This window comes from Anomaloglossus baeobatrachus, chromosome 4 (assembly GCF_048569485.1).
Source record: "Anomaloglossus baeobatrachus isolate aAnoBae1 chromosome 4, aAnoBae1.hap1, whole genome shotgun sequence".
NCBI lineage: Eukaryota > Metazoa > Chordata > Amphibia > Anura > Aromobatidae > Anomaloglossus > Anomaloglossus baeobatrachus.
Window position 1 is genome coordinate 703,540,273 of NC_134356.1, and position 22,698 is coordinate 703,562,970.

General features: G+C 53.1%; 1 protein-coding gene across 2 annotated transcripts in view; it reads right to left on the minus strand.

The window, feature by feature from the left end:
* The window catches only part of LOC142302200 (phospholipid scramblase 2-like), a 63,615-nt gene that overhangs the window by 34,121 nt on the left and 6,796 nt on the right, over nucleotides 1–22,698 (minus strand). The window contains exons 2-4 of one of the 2 annotated variants that reach the window (XM_075343291.1): nucleotides 2,940–2,978; nucleotides 1,554–1,720; nucleotides 695–722 (exon numbers count right to left, since the gene is read on the minus strand). In XM_075343291.1, the coding sequence (XP_075199406.1) occupies nucleotides 695–722; nucleotides 1,554–1,712 (187 nt within the window). In that variant the 5' untranslated portion in view covers nucleotides 1,713–1,720; nucleotides 2,940–2,978. The remainder of the gene's footprint in view (nucleotides 1–694; nucleotides 723–1,553; nucleotides 1,721–2,939; nucleotides 2,979–22,698) is intronic. The other variant, XM_075343293.1, reaches the window with a different exon arrangement.

Below are 22,698 nucleotides of genomic sequence, written 5' to 3' on the forward strand. Positions count from 1 at the left end.
TAACACCAGACTGCAGGACTAAACCACCAAACCATAGGCATAGGGAATATAACACCAGACTACAGGACTAAACCACCAAACCATAGGCATAGGGACTATAACACCAGACTGCAGGACTAAACGGTCATCCCACAGGACACCAGGTAATATAACACTGGACCTCCGGTCTAAAGCATCAGACCACTGGACACCAATAGATGTGACACTAGATAGACTAAACCACAGGACACCAGGGAAACTAGCTATCAGGGACTGCAGCACTAAACCTCTAGATACAAGGGACTTGATCATTAAGCGACTAGACAATAAAAGCTAGAGCACTATACCAATATTCACCAGGGACTAGATCATTATACACGAGACACCAGGGACTAGAGCACTACACACAATGCACACCAGGCACCTCACCCTTAGAGAGTGGAGCATTAAAAATGTAGACAACAGAGACGAGAGCACTATCAGGGACCCGAGCACTAACCATTATTACACACCAATGACTGGAATAAACCTCTCAGCACCAGGGAGTAGAGCAATAAATTGCAGATATAAGGGACTGGAGCAATAAACTCCTAGACGATAAAGGCTAAAGCCTTAAACCCCTATACACCAGGGACTAGGAGGATTCAATTTCAGTCACAGAGGGGACACAGGAGCATAGAACAATATTATTTTGGATAAATATATATTTTCTTACATTTCTCTTTGACGATTAGCTGGTTAATCTGAAACAGAAAACCATCATTAGTGACAACTCAGAAAGGAGAAACGGACGACATCACAACCAGAAAGACATGCAGGGGACACAGGAGGAAAAGGCAAGGGAAACAGGCGGGAGAAACAGGCGGGAGAAACAGGCGGGAGAAACAGGCGGGAGAAACAGGTGGGAGAAACAGGCGGGAGAAACAGGCGGGAGAAACAGGCGGGAGAAACAGGCAGGAGAAACAGGCAGGAGAAACAGGCAGGAGAAACAGGCAGGAGAAACAGGCGGGAGAAGAGAAGCAGGCAGGAGAAGAGAAGCAGGCAAGAGAAGCAGGCAGGAGAAGAGAAGCAGGCAGGAGAAACGGAGAAGAGAAGCAGGCAGGAGAAACAGGCAGGAGAAACAGGCAGGAGAAACAGGCAGGAGAAACAGGCAGGAGAAACAGGCAGGAGAAACAGGCAGGAGAAACAGGCAGGAGGAGCAGGCAGGAGGAGCAGGCAGGAGAAACAGATGGGAGGAGCAGGTAGGAGACACAGGCGGGAGAAACAGACGGGAGCATCAGGAGGAAGGAACAGGCCGGCAGAGCATTTGGGAAAAACAGGTGGGAGAAACAAGGGATTGGCAGATAAGACACAGGAGACAAAAAAAAATACAGCCAGGAAAGACAGAAACTAGATAGATAGAAAGGAGACAAACATGCTGGGAAGACGAGCAGGCATCACAGTGCTTTACTACACTCACCTGAGGGGCATAGGTGGACCCCCGGAGATAAACTCTGTCCTATAGCTCCTAATGGAAGACGCTATGGGGAACACACAAGACACAGACATCTTAAGAGATGTAACAGATAACTTACCTGGAGAAGGTGCTCCATGCCAGGGGGGAGGCCTTTCAATATTGGGGTGTCTAGTTGATAACTTGGTGGGGCAGATGGTACACCTGTATCTGGGGGTGCATACGGTGCAATGACATTGTAGCTCGGAGGCTCATCTTCAGGAGGTTTTGTCTGGTGCATTGATGAATCTGCAAAGAGTTCAGAGACTAAATGTGAAGTTTTGGAAACTGAAATGGCCATTATCATAAACCCAGATTCTATCTAGTTAATGCTCAAAATCCCCATATTGTTCTACTAGATCATTCTCTTATGTTTTGTCAAAGTGAGACCTTCCACATGCCTCCACCAGGTTCATGTTGTCCAGTCCTGAAGAACAGCTTCCTCAGTGTCATCACATGGTCAGAGATGGACGCCTCCAGGCTCTTCCGCGAGAAGGACGCCTCCAGGCTCTTCCGCGAGAAGGACGCCTCCAGGCTCTTCCGCGAGAAGGACGCCTCCAGGCTCTTCCGCGAGAAGGACGCCTCCAGGCTCTTCCGCGAGAAGGACGCCTCCAGGCTCTTCCGCGAGAAGGACGCCTTCATTTTATGATAAGACATGGACGCATTTAGGTTATTCCATTCCATATTTCCTCCCGGCTCTTCCAGGAAATGGACGCCTCCCGGCTCTTCCAGGAAATGGACGCCTCCCGGCTCTTCCAGGAAATGGACGCCTCCCGGCTCTTCCAGGAAATGGACGCCTCCCGGCTCTTCCAGGAAATGGACGCCTCCCGGCTCTTCCAGGAAATGGACGCCTCCCGGCTCTTCCAGGAAATGGACGCCTCCCGGCTCTTCCAGGAAATGGACATTTCCATTTTCTGCTAAGAGATGGACACATCTAGGCTATTCCACGAGATGGGTGCCTCTAGGTTCCTCTATGAAAGGGACAACTGCAGATCTTCCATGAGATGAGTAACTATAAGTTCTTCTATGACATGACTATCTTCAGGTTAGCCAAACCTCCAGTTTCACCTACAAGACATTTTTTAGCACTATTCTTTGCATTATTATTAATATTATTATTATTATTATTAGTCAAGAAGTCACTGATTGGCCTCTTTGGGATTGAGGTGAGCAGATGAGTAGACGTCACTGTGGCATTCTGTGTGATTATTAGCCCTTTATAACGTTTTCTTGGTGAAAACTGTGGATTCAACTTTACCCAACTATTATGGCCCTGATCCGTTCCCATTCACACTTCTGACCAGGCCGGGTGCTGCAAGAATTCCATATCAGTAACACAATTACTAATGAGATCCCCATATGAAGACTCGGTCTACTCTGCTGGATTTCAGGGGGATCATGTATAGTCCTATAATCTGCAGTAAGGACACAGTGATGAATAAGAGACCGGGGGCTCGGGGAAAATTACCTGCAAATGGCGAGGAGAGGAGGCGCAAGTCCAAAAGGTCTGAAAATACAAAACATAGTGCAAGAGAGCATTGTAAGACTACGTCTGTGGATTAATAATGGGGCTATACGGTGTAAACATGGAGGATACAGGGAGCAATAGGAGGAGATGGAATAATAGGAGGCGTTCTATAGAGTAATAGGAGGAGATGGAATAATAGGAGGCGTTCTATAGAGTAATAGGAGGAGATGGAATAATAGGAGGCGTTCTATAGAGTAATAGGAGGAGATGGAATAATAGGAGGCGTTCTATAGAGTAATAGGAGGCATTTATATAGAGTAATAGGAGGCGGTCTAGAGAGTAATAGGAGGCGGTCTAGAGAGTAATAGGAGGCGGTCTAGAGAGTAATAGGAGGCGGTCTAGAGAGTAATAGGAGGCGGTCTAGAGAGTAATAGGAGGCGTTTATATAGTGTAATAGGAGGAGTTTATATAGAGTAATAGGAGGCGTTCTAGAGAGTAATGGGAGGCATTTATATAGAGTAATAGGAGACGTTCTAGAGAGTAATAGGAGGCGGTCTAGAGACTAATAGGAGGCGTTTATATAGAGTAATAGGAGGCGTTTATATAGAGTAATAGGAGGCATTTATATAGAGTAATAGGAGGCGTTTATATAGAGTAATGGGAGGCGTTCTAGAGCGTAATAGGAGGCATTTATATAGAGTAATAGGAGACGTTCTAGAGAGTAATAGGAGGCATTTATATAGAGTAATGGGAGGCATTTATATAGAGTAATGGGAGGCGTTCTAGAGAGTAATAGAAGGCATTTATATAGAGTAATAGGAGGCATTTATATAGAGTAATAGGAGGCGTTCTAGAGAGTAATAGGAGGCATTTCTATAGAGTAATAGGAGGCGTTCTAGAGAGTAATAGAAAGCATTTATATAGAGTAATAGAAGGCATTTATATAGAGTAATAGGAGGCGTTTATATAGAGTAATAGGAGGCATTTATATAGAGTAATGGGAGGCGTTCTAGAGAGTAATAGGAGGCATTTATATAGAGTAATAGGAGGCATTTATATAGAGTAATAGGAGGCATTTATATAGAGTAATGGGAGGCGTTCTAGAGAGTAATAGGAGGCATTTATATAGAGTAATAGAAGGCATTTATATAGAGTAATAGGAGGCGTTTATATAGAGTAATAGGAGGCATTTATATAGAGTAATAGGAGGCGTTCTAGAGAGTAATAGGAGGCGTTCTAGAGAGTAATAGGAGGCGTTCTATAGAGTAATAGGAGGCATTAATATAGAGTAATAGGAGCCGTTCTAGAGAGTAATAGGAGGCGTTCTATAGAGTAATAGGAGGCATTAATATAGAGTAATAGGAGCCGTTCTAGAGAGTAATAGGAGGCATTTATATAGAGTAATAGGAGGCATTTATATAGAGTAATAGGAGGCGTTCTAGAGAGTAATAGGAGGCGTTCTAGAGAGTAATAGGAGGCGTTCTAGAGAGTAATAGGAGGCGTTCTAGAGAGTAATAGGAGGCGTTCTAGAGAGCAATAGGAGGCGTTCTAGAGAGTAATAGGAGGCGTTCTAGAGAGTAATAGGAGCCGTTCTAGAGAGTAATAGGAGGCATTTATATAGAGTAATAGGAGGCGTTCTAGAGAGTAATAGGAGGCGTTATGGAAAGTGATAGGGTAACTCCACACAGTGTAGTTATAGTATTCACAGGAGCCCGCACCCACCACTACCACAGGAGCCCGCACCCACCACTACCACAGGAGCCCACACCCACCACTACCACAGGAGCCTGCACCCACCACTACCCAGGGTGGATAAAAATCAATGTTTTTTTTTTAAAAAAAAAATATCGGATTTTTTTTTTTATTTAAATCGGATTTTTTTTTCAATAAACTGCTTTTTGAGGAAAATATTTTACCATCCAAAGGTTCTTCCATCATGAGATAAAGCTGAGTTGTGTAACTCAGTAGAATAAAGGCTGTATATGTGTAACATTCACAATGCCATGCTCTTCCAGAGGTTTCTGTAGGATTAGTGGGCAGTTTCTCTCCTATATTATCACAGACGCTCGCTTTACTTACGCAGTTCTCAAAACTGAATTTGACTCCGCAGAGGTCCCAGCCTCTTCTTCACGGCAAAAATATTACAACATGAACAGAGTTGAGAAAAAGACCTTAATCCTATTGTTCTACAAACCTATAAATACAGAATCAACCCCTTCAGTGCCAAGTCCAAGAAGTTAGACAATATGTTTCTGATTGTTTGGAGTGGAATAGATCTGCACAACACAAGAAGAATGTGAATCCAAGTGTGAGGAGGAGGAAGGGCAAGCAGACAAGAAAATGAAAGTGAAACTTTGAGCACAATACTGCAGCATAGCCACACACAGACAAGTCTGGATCTGTTTGTGTGTACGATCTGAGGTTTATTACATTCTTTCCTTATAATGGCAGCAGGCCGTAAAAGAGACCCAGTTTGGGAATATTTTAATGAAGCTCCTTCGCCTATCGGTAAGGCAGGCATGCGTGCAAAATGCAAACGATGCAACAGAGATGCAAGGCCTGGTGGCGCGAATGAGGCAACATCATGAGAAGTGCGGTGATGAAGATGACCAAAGAAACGCTTCTGAACAGGCAGGATCTTCAGGTTGGTAGACATTTTTATTGAATCCTATTTCTAAAGACTGAACCGTCATGTGTGAGAAAAATTATATTTCTTATTATTACTGCATGTTACTGTCATTTGGTACAGTTATGAAGAAAAACAAATCTTCCTTTTGGGGCAGGGGCAGTGATGTGCTGTGTACAATAAGCAGAAATTGTATAATAAACAATAAAATAATAGCATTGACTTTTTGTTTAGGGGAATTGATGGATTCTGGAAACTATCCACCTCCAAGATCACCATCATCCTGTTCTAGTTTCAGAGTTCTCCATCCAGGATAGTGCTTCATTAGCAGCAGCATCATCAGACACCCACAGCCACATATCACCATCACCCAAAAGGAAGAAAAAACCTTTACCTCCTGGAACCACCATAGATAGGTTTGTGATAAGAACTAGCAGATTAGAAAAAGAGTTGATTGATGAAAAAATTGCCCAGTTTATTTATGCAACAAACTCTTCTTTCCGTCTGACTGAGAACCCACATTTCATTAATATGGTTCAGTCACTGAGACCAGGATACAGTCCACCCAGCAGAGCTGATGTTGCAGGGAAACTACTGGATCAAGTGTATGACAGAGAAATGGAGCAATGTGCAACAGCTCTGGAGGGTAAAATTGTTACCCTAAGTATTGATGGGTGGAGTAATGTCCACAATGATCCTATTGTATGTGCTTGTATAACAACAGAAGAAGGTAAAGTCTTCCTTGCACAAACAACTGATACGTCAGGAAATGCACACACAGCAAAATACTTACAAGAAGTGGCAGTAAAAGCTATAACGACATGTGAACAAAAATTCAAATGTCTAGTACGCAGTTTGGTCACTGACAATGCTGCAAACGTATCCAAGATGAGAAGAGATTTAGAAGAGCAGGGAGGGAATACAAAGCTGCTAATAACATATGGTTGCAGTGCTCATTTGCTGCACCTCTTAGCCAAAGACTTAGTCAGGGCCAGAAATATTTGGACAGTGACACAAGTTTTGTTATTTTAGCTGGTTACAAAAACATGTTCAGAAATACAATTCTATATATAATATGGGCTGAAAGTGCACACTCCCAGCTGCAATATGAGAGTTTTCACATCCAAATCGGAGAAAGGGTTTAGGAATCATAGCTCTGTAATGCATAGCCTCCTCTTTTTCAAGGGACCAAAAGTAATTGGACAAGGGACTCTAAGGGCTGCAATTAACTCTGAAGGCGTCTCCCTCATTAACCTGTAATCAATGAAGTAGTTAAAAGGTCTGGGGTTGATTACAGGTGTGTGGTTTTGCATTTGGAAGCTGTTGGTGTGACCAGACAACATGCGATCTAAGGAACTCTCAATTGAGGTGAAGCAGAACATCCTGAGGCTGAAAAAAAAAGAAAAAATCCATCAGAGAGATAGCAGACATGCTTGGAGTAGCATAATCAACAGTCGGGTACATTCTGAGAAAAAAAGAATTGACTGGTGAGCTTGGGAACTCAAAAAGGCCTGGGCTTCCACGGATGACAACAGTGGTGGATGATCGCCGCATACTTTCTTTGGTGAAGAAGAACCCGTTCACAACATCAACTGAAGTCCAGAACACTCTCAGTGAAGTAGGTGTATCTGTCTCTAAGTCACCAGTAAAGAGAAGACTCCATGAAAGTAAATACAAAGGGTTCACATCTAGATGCAAACCAGTCATCAATTCCAAAAATAGACAGGCCAGAGTTACATTTGCTGAAAAACACCTCATGAAGCCAGCTCAGTTCTGGAAAAGTATTCTATGGACAGATGAGACCAAGATCAACCTGTACCAGAATGATGGGAAGAAAAAAGTTTGGAGAAGAAAGGGAACGGCACATGATCCAAGGCACACCACATCCTCTGTAAAACATGGTGGAGGCAACGTGATGGCATGGGCATGCATGGCTTTCAATGGCACTGGGTCACTTGTGTTTATTGATGACATAACAGCAGACAAGAGTAGCCGGATGAATTCTAAAGTGTACTGGGATATACTTTCAGCCCAGATTCAGCCAAATGCCGCAAAGTTGATCGGACGGCGCTTCATAGTACAGATGGACAATGACCCCAAGCATACAGCCAAAGCTACCCAGGAGTTCATGAGTGCAAAAAAGTGGAACATTCTGCAATGGCCAAGTCAATCACCAGATCTCAACCCAATTGAGCATGCATTTCACTTGCTCAAATCCAGACTTAAGACGGAAAGACCCACAAACAAGCAAGACCTGAAGGCTGTGGCTGTAAAGGCCTGGCAAAGCATTAAGAAGCAGGAAACCCAGCGTTTGGTGATGTCCATGGGTTCCAGACTTAAGGCAGTGATTGCCTCCAAAGGATTCGCAACAAAATATTGAAAATAAAAATATTTTGTTTGGGTTTGGTTTATTTGTCCAATTACTTTTGACCTCCTAAAATGTGGAGTGTTTGTAAAGAAATGTGTACAATTCCTACAATTTCTATCAGATATTTTTGTTCAAACCTTCAAATTAAACGTTACAATCTGCACTTGAATTCTGTTGTAGAGGTTTCATTTCAAATCCAATGTGGTGGCATGCAGAGCCCAACTCGCCAAAATTGTGTCACTGGCCAAAGATTTTTGGACCTAACTGTAAGTGTTCCAGAAATAAAGGCTAATGTTGTTGAAATTGCTAAATACTTTCGTAATAATCATTTTGCTGCAGCAGCTCTGAAAAGGATGGGTGGAGCCAAGCTAACGCTCCCACAAGATGTTAGATGGAACTCTGTGGTGGACTGTTTTGAGCAGTATATCAAAAACTGGCCTATTCTGATGACACTTTGTGAAGAAAATCGAGATAAAATAGATGGCACTGTCACGGCCAAAATCCTCAACATTGGGCTTAAGAGAAATGTTGAACATATGCTGAGCTTCCTGAAACCCATCTCTCAAGCTTTAAACAAAATACAGAAAAATAGCTGTTTTATTGCGGATGCTGTTGAAATTTGGAAGGAACTGAGTGAACACTTAAAAACAGAACTACATATGGACAGAATTAAATTACAAGCAGTAAACAAACGAATGGGACAAGCACTGACTCCAGCTCATTTTTTGGCAAATATTGTCAATATCCAATATCAGGGTCAAAACTTAAGTGCTGAGGAAGAGGAGTTAGCTATGACATGGGTATCCAGCAATCATCCATCTTTAATGCCAACTATAATAAACTTCAGAGCTAAGGGGGAACCATTCAAGAAATATATGTTTGCTGAAGATATTTTAAGGAAGGTCACACCAGTAACTGGTGGAAGTCACTTAAGCGCTTGGATTTAGAGACTGTTCAAGTAATGATTTCACTTTTAACAGCAGTAGCTTCTTCTGCAGGCGTTGGAAGAATATTCTCTTCCTTTGGACTCATTCATTCTAAATTGAGAAATCGGTTGGGACCCAATAAAGCAGGAAAGCTTGTTTTTCTTTTCCAGATTATGAATAGGAACAAAGAAGAAGATGATGATGAAGATGACGACAAGTGAGCTACAGAGGACAGCAGGGACAGTAGTATTTAAGTGTTTCATGTGTCGGCTGGGCTGACAGTCTAAGTTTCTTAAAATATATATAGATTTTGTTTAGCCAAATTAGTTATCAAACATGGATGTTTATTTAAGCAAATAACTTATGCTGTAATGTTATTGTTTCAGTTGAATAAATCTATTTAAATTGTTATTAAGGTCAGGATTATTTTTCTCCTTCCTAAGTACAACAGAACAGTGGTGTCCAAATATGAATGATTAACCCATTAAACTGGGGAGAAAACAGTAATATAAAAAGTGATTCTAAAAATCTTCATCTACTTGCATGTTAAAGTAGCAAGAACTAGTTTAGGTAGAAACTAGTGATTGAAATCAAATCCACCCTGCCACTACCACAGGCGCCCACGCCCACCACTACCACAGGCGCCCACACCCACCACTACCACAGGCGCCCACACCGACCACTACCACAGGCACCCACACCCACCACAGGAGCCCACACCCACCACTACCACAGGCGCCCACACCCACCACTACCACAGGCGCCCACACCCACCACAGGCACCCACACGCACCACTACCACAGGCACCCACACCCACCACAGGAGCCCACACCCACCACAGGAGCCCACACCCACCACAGGAGCCCACACCCACCACTACCACAGGCACCCACACCCACCACTACCACAGGCGCCCACACGCACCACTACCACAGGCACCCACACCCACCACAGGAGCCCACACCCACCACAGGAGCCCACACCCACCACTACCACAGGCACCCACACCCACCACAGGAGCCCACACCCACCACAGGAGCCCACACCCACCACTACCACAGGCACCCACACCCACCACTACCACAGGCGCCCACACGCACCACTACCACAGGCACCCACACCCACCACAGGAGCCCACACCCACCACAGGAGCCCACACCCACCACTACCACAGGCACCCACACCCACCACAGGAGCCCACACCCACCACAGGAGCCCACACCCACCACTACCACAGGCACCCACACCCACCACTACCACAGGAGCCCACGCCCACCACTACCACAGGCCCCCATGCCCACCACTACCACAGGAGCCCACGCCCACCACTACCACAGGCCCCCACGCCCACCACTACCACAGGAGCCCACGCCCACCACTACCACAGGCGCCCACACCCACCACTACCACAGGCGCCCACACCCACCACTACCACAGGCGCCCACACCCACCACTACCACAGGTGCCCACACCCACCACTACCACAGGCGCCCACACCCACCACTACCACAGGCGCCCACACCCACCACTACCACAGGCGCCCACACCCACCACTACCACAGGCGCCCACACGCACCACTACCACAGGCACCCACACCCACCACAGGAGCCCACACCCACCACTACCACAGGCGCCCACACCCACCACTACCACAGGCGCCCACACCCACCACAGGCACCCACACGCACCACTACCACAGGCACCCACACCCACCACAGGAGCCCACACCCACCACAGGAGCCCACACCCACCACTACCACAGGCACCCACACCCACCACTACCACAGGCGCCCACACGCACCACTACCACAGGCACCCACCACAGGAGCCCACACCCACCACAGGAGCCCACACCCACCACTACCACAGGCACCCACACCCACCACAGGAGCCCACACCCACCACAGGAGCCCACACCCACCACTACCACAGGCACCCACACCCACCACTACCACAGGAGCCCACGCCCACCACTACCACAGGCCCCCATGCCCACCACTACCACAGGAGCCCACGCCCACCACTACCACAGGCCCCCACGCCCACCACAGGAGCCCACACCCACCACTACCACAGGCACCCACACCCACCACTACCACAGGCGCCCACACCCACCACTACCACAGGCGCCCACGCCCACCACAGGAGCCCACACCCACCACTACCACAGGCACCCACACCCACCACTACCACAGGCGCCCACACCCACCACTACCACAGGCGCCCACGCCCACCACAGGAGCCCACACCCACCACTACCACAGGCACCCACACCCACCACTACCACAGGCGCCCACACCCACCACTACCACAGGCGCCCACGCCCACCACTACCACAGGCGCCCACGCCCACCACAGGAGCCCACACCCACCACTACCACAGGCACCCACACCCACCACTACCACAGGCGCCCACACCCACCACTACCACAGGCGCCCACGCCCACCACAGGAGCCCACACCCACCACTACCACAGGCACCCACACCCACCACTACCACAGGCGCCCACACCCACCACTACCACAGGCGCCCACGCCCACCACTACCACAGGCGCCCACGCCCACCACAGGAGCCCACACCCACCACTACCACAGGCACCCACACCCACCACTACCACAGGCACCCACACCCACCACTACCACAGGCGCCCACGCCCACCACTACCACAGGCGCCCACGCCCACCACTACCACAGGCACCCACCACTACCACAGGCGCCCACGCCCACCACTACCACAGGCGCCCACGCCCAGCACTACCACAGGCGCCCACGCCCACCACTACCACAGGCACCCACACCCACCACTACCACAGGCACCCACACCCACCACTACCACAGGCACCCACACCCACCACTACCACAGGAGCCCACACCCACCACTACCACAGGCACCCACACCCACCACTACCACAGGCACCCACACCCACCACAGGAGCCCACACCCACCACTACCACAGGCACCCACACCCACCACTACCACAGGCGCCCACACCCACCACTACCACAGGCACCCACACCCACCACTACCACAGGCGCCCACACCCACCACTACCACAGACACCCACACCCACCACAGGAGCCCACACCCACCACTACCACAGGCACCCACACCCACCACAGGAGCCCACACCCACCACTACCACAGGCACCCACACGCACCACTACCACAGGAGACCACACCCACCACTACCACAGGCGCCCACACCCACCACTACCACAGGCACCCACACCCACCACTACCACAGGCACCCACACCCACCACAGGAGCCCACACCCACCACTACCACAGGCACCCACACCCACCACTACCACAGGCGCCCACGCCCACCACTACCACAGGAGCCCACGCCCACCACTACCACAGGCGCCCACACCCACCACTACCACAGGCGCCCACGCCCACCACTACCACAGGCGCCCACACCCACCACAGGAGCCCACACCCACCACTACCACAGGCACCCACACCCACCACTACCACAGGCACCCACACCCACCACTACCACAGGCGCCCATGCCCACCACTACCACAGGCGCCCACGCCCACCACTACCACAGGCGCCCACGCCCACCACTACCACAGGCACCCACCACTACCACAGGCGCCCACGCCCACCACTACCACAGGCGCCCACGCCCACCACTACCACAGGAGCCCACGCCCACCACTACCACAGGCACCCACACCCACCACTACCACAGGCGCCCACACCCACCACTACCACAGGAGCCCACACCCACCACTACCACAGGCACCCACACGCACCACTACCACAGGCACCCACACCCACCACTACCACAGGCGCCCACACCCACCACTACCACAGGCACCCACACCCACCACTACCACAGGCACCCACACCCACCACAGGAGCCCACACCCACCACTACAACAGGCACCCACACCCACCACAGGAGCCCACACCCACCACTACCACAGGCACCCACACCCACCACAGGAGCCCACACCCACCACTATCACAGGAGCCCACACCCACCACAGGAGCCCACACCCACCACTACCACAGGAGCCCACACCCACCACTACCACAGGCGCCCACCACTACCACAGGCGCCCGCACCCACCACTACCACAGGCACCCACGCCCACCACTACCACAGGCGCCCACGCCCACCACTACCACAGGCGCCCGCACCCACCACTACCACAGGCGCCCACACCCACCACTACCACAGGAGCCCACACCCACCACTACCACAGGCGCCCACACCCACCACTACCACAGGCGCCCACACCCACCACTACCACAGGCGCCCACGCCCACCACTACCACAGGAGCCCACGCCCACCACTACCACAGGCCCCCACACCCACCACTACCACAGGAGCCCACGCCCACCACTACCACAGGCGCCCACACCCACCACTACCACAGGAGCCCACACCCACCACTACCACAGGCCCCCACACCCACCACTACCACAGGAGCCCACACCCACCACTACCACAGGCGCCCACACCCACCACTACCACAGGCGCCCACACCCACCACTACCACAGGCGCCCACACCCACCACTACCACAGGCGCCCACACCCACCACTACCACAGGCGCCCACACCCACCACAGGAGCCCACACCCACCACTACCACAGGCGCCCACACCCACCACTACCACAGGCGCCCACACCCACCACTACCACAGGCGCCCACGCCCACCACAGGAGCCCACACCCACCACTACCACAGGCACCCACACCCACCACTACCACAGGCACCCACACCCACCACTACCACAGGCGCCCACGCCCACCACTACCACAGGCGCCCACACCCACCACTACCACAGGCGCCCACGCCCACCACTACCACAGGCGCCCACACCCACCACTACCACAGGCACCCACACCCACCACTACCACTACCACAGGCGCCCACACCCACCACTACCACAGGCACCCACACCCACCACTACCACAGGCACCCACACCCACCACTACCACAGGCACCCACACCCACCACTACCACAGGCACCCACACCCACCACAGGAGGCCACACCCACCACAGGCGCCCACACCCACCACTACCACAGGCGCCCACACCCACCACTACCACAGGCGCCCACACCCACCACTACCACAGGCGCCCACGCCCACCACTACCACAGGAGCCCACACCCACCACTACCACAGGCCCCCACACCCACCACTACCACAGGAGCCCACGCCCACCACTACCACAGGCGCCCACACCCACCACTACCACAGGCGCCCACACCCACCACTACCACAGGAGCCCACACCCACCACTACCACAGGCACCCACACCCACCACTACCACAGGCACCCACACCCACCACTACCACAGGCGCCCACGCCCACCACTACCACAGGCGCCCACGCCCACCACTACCACAGGCACCCACGCCCACCACTACCACAGGCACCCACCACTACCACAGGCGCCCACGCCCACCACTACCACAGGCGCCCACGCCCACCACTACCACAGGAGCCCACACCCACCACTACCACAGGCGCCCACACCCACCACAGGAGCCCACACCCACCACTACCACAGGCACCCACACCCACCACTACCACAGGCGCCCACACCCACCACTACCACAGGCGCCCACGCCCACCACAGGCGCCCACACCCACCAATACCACAGGCACCCACACCCACCACTACCACAGGCGCCCACACCCACCACTACCACAGGCGCCCACACCCACCACTACCACAGGCGCCCACACCCACCACAGGAGCCCACACCCACCACTACCACAGGCACCCACACCCACCACTACCACAGGCACCCACACCCACCACTACCACAGGCGCCCACGCCCACCACTACCACAGGCGCCCACGCCCACCACTACCACAGGCACCCACCACTACCACAGGCGCCCACGCCCACCACTACCACAGGCGCCCATGCCCACCACTACCACAGGAGCCCACACCCACCACTACCACAGGCACCCACACCCACCACTACCACAGGCGCCCACACCCACCACTACCACAGGCACCCACACCCACCACTACCACAGGCACCCACACCCACCACTACCACAGGCACCCACACCCACCACTACCACAGGCGCCCACACCCACCACTACCACAGGCACCCACACCCACCACTACCACAGGCGCCCACGCCCACCACTACCACAGGCGCCCACACCCACCACTACCACAGGCACCCACACCCACCACTACCACAGGCACCCACACCCACCACTACCACAGGCACCCACACCCACCACAGGAGCCCACACCCACCACAGGAGCCCACACCCACCACTACCACAGGCGCCCACACCCACCACTACCACAGGCGCCCACGCCCACCACTACCACAGGAGCCCACGCCCACCACTACCACAGGCCCCCACGCCCACCACTACCACAGGAGCCCACGCCCACCACTACCACAGGCGCCCACACCCACCACTACCACAGGCGCCCACACCCACCACTACCACAGGAGCCCACACCCACCACTACCACAGGCGCCCACACCCACCACTACCACAGGCGCCCACACCTACCACTACCACAGGCCCCCACACCCACCACTACCACAGGAGCCCACACCCACCACTACCACAGGCGCCCACACCCACCACTACCACAGGCGCCCACACCCACCACAGGAGCCCACACCCACCACTACCACAGGCACCCACACCCACCACTACCACAGGCGCCCACACCCACCACTACCACAGGCGCCCACGCCCACCACAGGCGCCCACACCCACCACTACCACAGGCACCCACACCCACCACTACCACAGGCGCCCACACCCACCACTACCACAGGCGCCCACGCCCACCACTACCACAGGCGCCCACACCCACCACAGGAGCCCACACCCACCACTACCACAGGCACCCACACCCACCACTACCACAGGCACCCACACCCACCACTACCACAGGCGCCCACGCCCACCACTACCACAGGCGCCCACGCCCACCACTACCACAGGCACCCACGCCCACCACTACCACAGGCACCCACCACTACCACAGGCGCCCACGCCCACCACTACCACAGGCGCCCACGCCCACCACTACCACAGGAGCCCACACCCACCACTACCACAGGCGCCCACACCCACCACGACCACAGGCGCCCACACCCACCACTACCACAGGCGCCCACACCCACCACTACCACAGGCACCCACACCCACCACTACCACAGGAGCCCACACCCACCACTACCACAGGCACCCACACCCACCACAGGAGCCCACACCCACCACTACCACAGGCACCCACACCCACCACTACCACAGGCGCCCACACCCACCACTACCACAGGCACCCACACCCACCACTACCACAGGCGCCCATACCCACCACTACCACAGGCACCCACACCCACCACAGGAGCCCACACCCACCACTACCACAGGCACCCACACCCACCACAGGAGCCCACACCCACCACTACCACAGGCACCCACACGCACCACTACCACAGGAGCCCACACCCACCACTACCACAGGCGCCCACACCCACCACTACCACAGGCACCCACACCCACCACTACCACAGGCACCCACACCCACCACAGGAGCCCACACCCACCACTACCACAGGCACCCACACCCACCACAGGAGCCCACACCCACCACTACCACAGGCACCCACACCCACCACAGGAGCCCACACCCACCACTACCACAGGTACCCACACGCACCACTACCACAGGCACCCACACCCACCACTACCACAGGCGCCCACACCCACCACTACCACAGGCACCCACACCCACCACTACCACAGGCACCCACACCCACCACAGGAGCCCACACCCACCACAGGAGCCCACACCCACCACTACCACAGGCACCCACACCCACCACAGGAGCCCACACCCACCACTACCACAGGCACCCACACCCACCACTACCACAGGCGCCCACGCCCACCACTACCACAGGCGCCCACCACTACCACAGGCGCCCACGCCCACCACTACCACAGGCGCCCACGCCCACCACTACCACAGGCGCCCACGCCCACCACTACCACAGGCGCCCACACCCACCACTACCACAGGCACCCACACCCACCACAGGAGCCCACACCCACCACTACCACAGGCACCCACACCCACCACTACCACAGGCGCCCACACCCACCACAGGAGCCCACACCCACCACTACCACAGGCACCCACACCCACCACTACCACAGGCGCCCACACCCACCACTACCACAGGCACCCACACCCACCACTACCACAGGCACCCACACCCACCACAGGAGCCCACACCCACCACTACAACAGGCACCCACACCCACCACAGGAGCCCACACCCACCACTACCACAGGCACCCACACCCACCACAGGAGCCCACACCCACCACTACCACAGGCACCCACACCCACCACTACCACAGGCGCCCACGCCCACCACTACCACAGGAGCCCACACCCACCACTAACACAGGCGCCCACACCCACCACTAACACAGGCGCCCACACCCACCACTAACACAGGCGCCCACACCCACCACTAACACAGGCGCCCACACCCACCACTAACACAGGCGCCCACACCCACCACTAACACAGGCGCCCACACCCACCACAGGCGCCCACACCCACCACAGGCGCCCACACCCACCACTAACACAGCCCCAGCGACTGATGATGGAAAATGCTGACATAAGTGAAATGTATGGTTCTCACAAATCCACGAATGTTACGTGCTCGCATCTCCATAATCCCACGTCCCGAGGAATCTTTCCGCCCCCATCGTCCATACCTTACAATGAACGCTCGGAAAGTGGACACAACCTGCAATATTGCACTTTTTTCTTCACAATGTCACCAGATTTGGATTTTTTCTGCTTTCTGATACATCGCGTGATAACATGGAGGCGGCAGTCAACAGTATAACTTGTTCCACAAAAAAACAACAATCCCTTCTAGAACTGCACGAATGGAAAAATAAAGGAATACGAGAAGAGAAGGAAATCCAGGGAAATCCGGGGCACCAAAGATCCGTACAAAATCCAATCTACACCCCAAAATATGGAACACCTCCCATAGTGAGGAGACAAACAACGGGCAACGTATCAGCCGCCAGGCCTTCCCCAATACACAGACTAGGGGGCAGCACTGAGCCCTCAGCGCCCACCACAGGAGCCACAGACACCATCCACCATCAGATCAACAATAATGATAAAACCACATATATACAAACATAAAAAGGAGTCCATGGGTATATAGAGCCCTTGTAGCCCCGTGGCCTGTATTACGCTTTGCTTTTGCAGTGCTATTTGATGGTCGCCCGTTCCTGTGATATAACAGGTCGCACACGCACACTGGATTGTCCTCCCATTGATTGAAAATACCAGATTCTATATCCACCTTCCAATTATCTGCTTACACTAAGGGTTCACATACTTTATCCACTCACAAACATGTGACATCGGATCATTTTCCTCAATACATGACACACAGTACGGCTTTTGCATATCTGTCAACTTTGAAAAATAAGAAAGAGGGACACAAAATGCTGCGCTCAGCACCAGTTTATATTTTACACTAGACCAATAACTTAACCGCGCCCAGTATGTTATATGGAGATTTTGATGGTGATTGGGGGGAGGCACTGGGTGGCTGGGGCTCTTGGTGGGGATTAGAGGAGAATACTGGGTGGCTGAGGCTCTTGGTGGGGGATTAATAATAATTGTATTCATTTATATAGCGCTATTAATTCCACAGCGCTTTACATACATTTGCAATACGGTCCCCATTGGGGCTCACAATCTAGAGTCCCTATTAGATTAGAGGAGAATACTGGGTGGCCGGGGCTCCTGGTGGGGATTAGAGGAGAATACAAGGTGGCTGGGGCTCCTGGTAGGGATTAGAGGAGAATACTGGGTGGCTGGGGCTCTTGGTGGGTATTAGGCTATGTCCGTACGTTGCTTTTTACCCGCTTTTTACCTGCTTTTTCAACTGCAGCGTTTAATGTCAAAATGGTTGTGTTCTGCTTTTCAAGCAAAGTCTATGGGAATTTGGGTTTCTTGTCCGCACTATGCAGTTCAAACTGCAGCCTTTTTGTTGCAGAACTTTGGTCAAAAACTCAGCTTTGCAGTGCAAAACCCAAATGGCAAAAAAATTGACATGTCTGCTTACTGCTCCTCTACTCCCCTCCTCCTCCAGCAGCACAGCACCATCATGGCCATGGTGTCACATTACAGTGCTGCACCCTGCTCACTGACCCTCTACTCCCCTCCTCCAGCAGCTTAGCACCGTCATGGAGTCACATTACAGTGCTGCACCCTGCTGACCGCTCCTCTACTCCCCTCCTCCTCCAGCAGCACAGCACCATCATGGCCATGGTGTCACATTACAGTGCTGCACCCTGCTCACTGACCCTCTACTCCCCTCCTCCAGCAGCTTAGCACCGTCATGGAGTCACATTACAGTGCTGCACCCTGCTGACCGCTCCTCTACTCCCCTCCTCCTCCAGCAGCACAGCACCATCATGGCCATGGTGTCACATTACAGTGCTGCACCCTGCTCACTGACCCTCTACTCCCCTCCTCCAGCAGCTTAGCACCGTCATGGAGTCACATTACAGTGCTGCACCCTGCTGACCGCTCCTCTACTCCCCTCCTCCTCCAGCAGCACAGCACCATCATGGCCATGGTGTCACATTACAGTGCTGCACCCTGCTCACTGACCCTCTACTCCCCTCCTCCAGCAGCTTAGCACCGTCATGGAGTCACATTACAGTGCTGCACCCTGCTGACCGCTCCTCTACTCCCCTCCTCCTCCAGCAGCACAGCACCATCATGGCCATGGTGTCACATTACAGTGCTGCACCCTGCTCACTGACCCTCTACTCCCCTCCTCCAGCAGCTTAGCACCATCATGGAGTCACATTACAGTGCTGCACCCTGCTGAACGCTCCTCTACTTCCCTCCTCCTCCAGCAGCACAACACCATCATGGCCATGGTGTCACATTACAGTACTGCACCCTGCTGACCGCTCCTACACCTCTCCTCCAGCAGCTTAGCACCATCATGGCCATGGTGTCACATTACAGTGCTGCACCCTGCTGACCGCTCCTCTACTCCCCTCCTCCTCCAGCAGCACAGCGCCATCATGGCATCACATTACAGTGCTGCACCCTGCTGACCATTCCTCTACCTCCCTCCTCACCACTGGCCCCAGCTTGTTGCATCCCCGGCAGGAGGCGTGGAGCCAGGATACCACCTAGTGGACACAATCATTATGTGTCCTGCAAACCAGAGGACAGGTATTACTGGTGTGCCGCCCCCGTAGAAGCAGCAGAGCTGCTTGGATCCGGGTTCGCTGTGGTTCGAGGGTCTCCGGACCCGGGGTTGTGCGGCAACTCAAAATGAAAGGTGGTATTTACAGGGGAATTGATATACAATTCGTGACGCCACCCGTGGTGTACAGTAATTTGGGAGTACCGCCGCTGCCGTTAGGAGTACCTGGGGTGATGAAGTGGGGCAGCAAGGTGTCGTAGCCCTCCACGGGTAGGGGGGATGCCCCGGGACTCGGTGTGGGGATGCAGGAGTCACTCAGGTACTCACTCAGTTCATAAGCAGACACTGACAACCGGGTAAACCAAGTCTCTGGGTGCCGCTGGGGGGGAGCTCGTCCGGGTCCCGTCCCCAATGCTTTTGCCTGGTGATCCGTGACCTGCCTCCTGGCACTAAGTTTAACTTCAAAGTGGTGGCCCAGTAGTATGGAACTAGCCGGGCCCCGCTCCCCACTATCGCTAAGTATGAGAGCCTGCTCTCAGGGCTCACGCTTGGGATTTTCTGGACCGGTTTGGGTTGGAAAGTCCTATCCCCCTCGTTGCGCTAAAGCCCCGATTCTGGAGCGGGTGGGAACGGATCATAAAGGCTCGGTTCTCCACAGGTGAATTCTCGGGTTGCCTGAAGCTAGGTCCAGACCACCACCTGCAACCTAGACTGCTTCTGTAGGAGCCACCGCTCCCGACCTCCTCTCACTCTCTATACACATCGACTCACTACTCTCCTCCCCTCCCTGACCCCCAGGCGGGCGACTATTCCCCTCAAGCCGTGCACTGGTGTGCCTGGTGGGTGTGGTGCAGGGTGGATCAAGGATTTGATGTTGGAGGCAACACTATTAATATAGGGACCCAGAACCAAGAGCGAGGCGGATACTGCACGGAAGGGCAGCTTGTGCAGTACCCTGTGACCACCTGATAGGCCAGGGGCATCACACTGGTGCTTCTGACGCCCCTAGACACCAATCACTGTGCAGCTTTCATTTTACCACAGGTGTGTAAGAATTGAAAGCTGAGCTCTGATTGGTTGCTATGGTAAAATGAAAACCGATATATTATTGGTTCCAGTGGTAAAATGAAAGCTGAGCTCTGATTGGTTGCTATGGGTAACAACGTCGTGCTCCCTTTCAGTCTTCATTCAAGAGGCTCTGTGACCGTCATAATGGCGTCTCCGGCCTATACAAACATCAGACCCTTTAAGTGGGCGTTTCTCCTTGCCCATTAGTCGGGGAGAGACCCGGCCCCCAATATGTAATAAGAATATCAGCACAAACCTCCCATTACTGATTAGTATCATCTCCTGATTAGCCACGTCTGCTACCTCATGTGCAGGGCATTGCAGCTCAGGTATCCATGGTTACGAGCACGAGAAACTAGCCGTCACTGTATGAATGATGGAAACCATGGATACGCAACCTACAATGCCCTGCACATGAGGTAAGAGACATGACAATCAGGAGAAGTATGCTACATCTGTAACTAGAGGATCTCACCAGCTACATATCAAGGGAGGACCCTGGAGATGGGAGTACCGTAAATATATATATATCCATACACCGTGACCTGTATATACACAGTCCAGACACCGCTACACCGTGCCCTGTATATACACAGTCCAGACACCTCTACACCGTGACCTGTATATACACAGTCCAGACACCACTACACCATGCCCTGTATATACACAGTCCAGACTCCACTACACCATGCCCTGTATATACACAGTCCAGACACCGCTACACCGTGCCCTGTATATACACAGTCCAGACACCACTACACCATGCCCTGTATATACACAGTCCAGACACCACTACACCGTGACCTGTATATACACAGTCCAGACACCACTACACCATGCCCTGTATATACACAGTCCAGACACCACTACACCATGACCTGTATACACACAGTCCAGACACCACTACACCATGCCCTGTATATACACAGTCCAGACACCACTACACCATGCCCTGTATATACACCGTCCATACACCACTACACCGTGACCTGTATATACACAGTCCAGACTCCACTACACCATGCCCTGTATATACACAGTCCAGACACCACTACACCATGCCCTGTATATACACAGTCCAGACACCACTACACCATGCCCTGTATATACACAGTCCAGACACCACTACACCGTGACCTGTATATACACAGTCCAGACACCACTACACCATGCCCTGTATATACACAGTCCAGACACCACTACACCATGTCCTGTATATACACAGTCCAGACACCACTACACCGTGACCTGTATATACACAGTCCAGACACCACTACACCATGCCCTGTATATACACAGTCCAGACACCACTACACCATGCCCTGTATATACACAGTCCAGACACCACTACACCATGCCCTGTATATACACAGTCCAGACACCACTACACCGTGACCTGTATATACACAGTCCAGACACCACTACACCATGCCCTGTATATACACAGTCCAGACACCACTACACCATGCCCTGTATATACACCGTCCATACACCACTACACCGTGACCTGTATATACA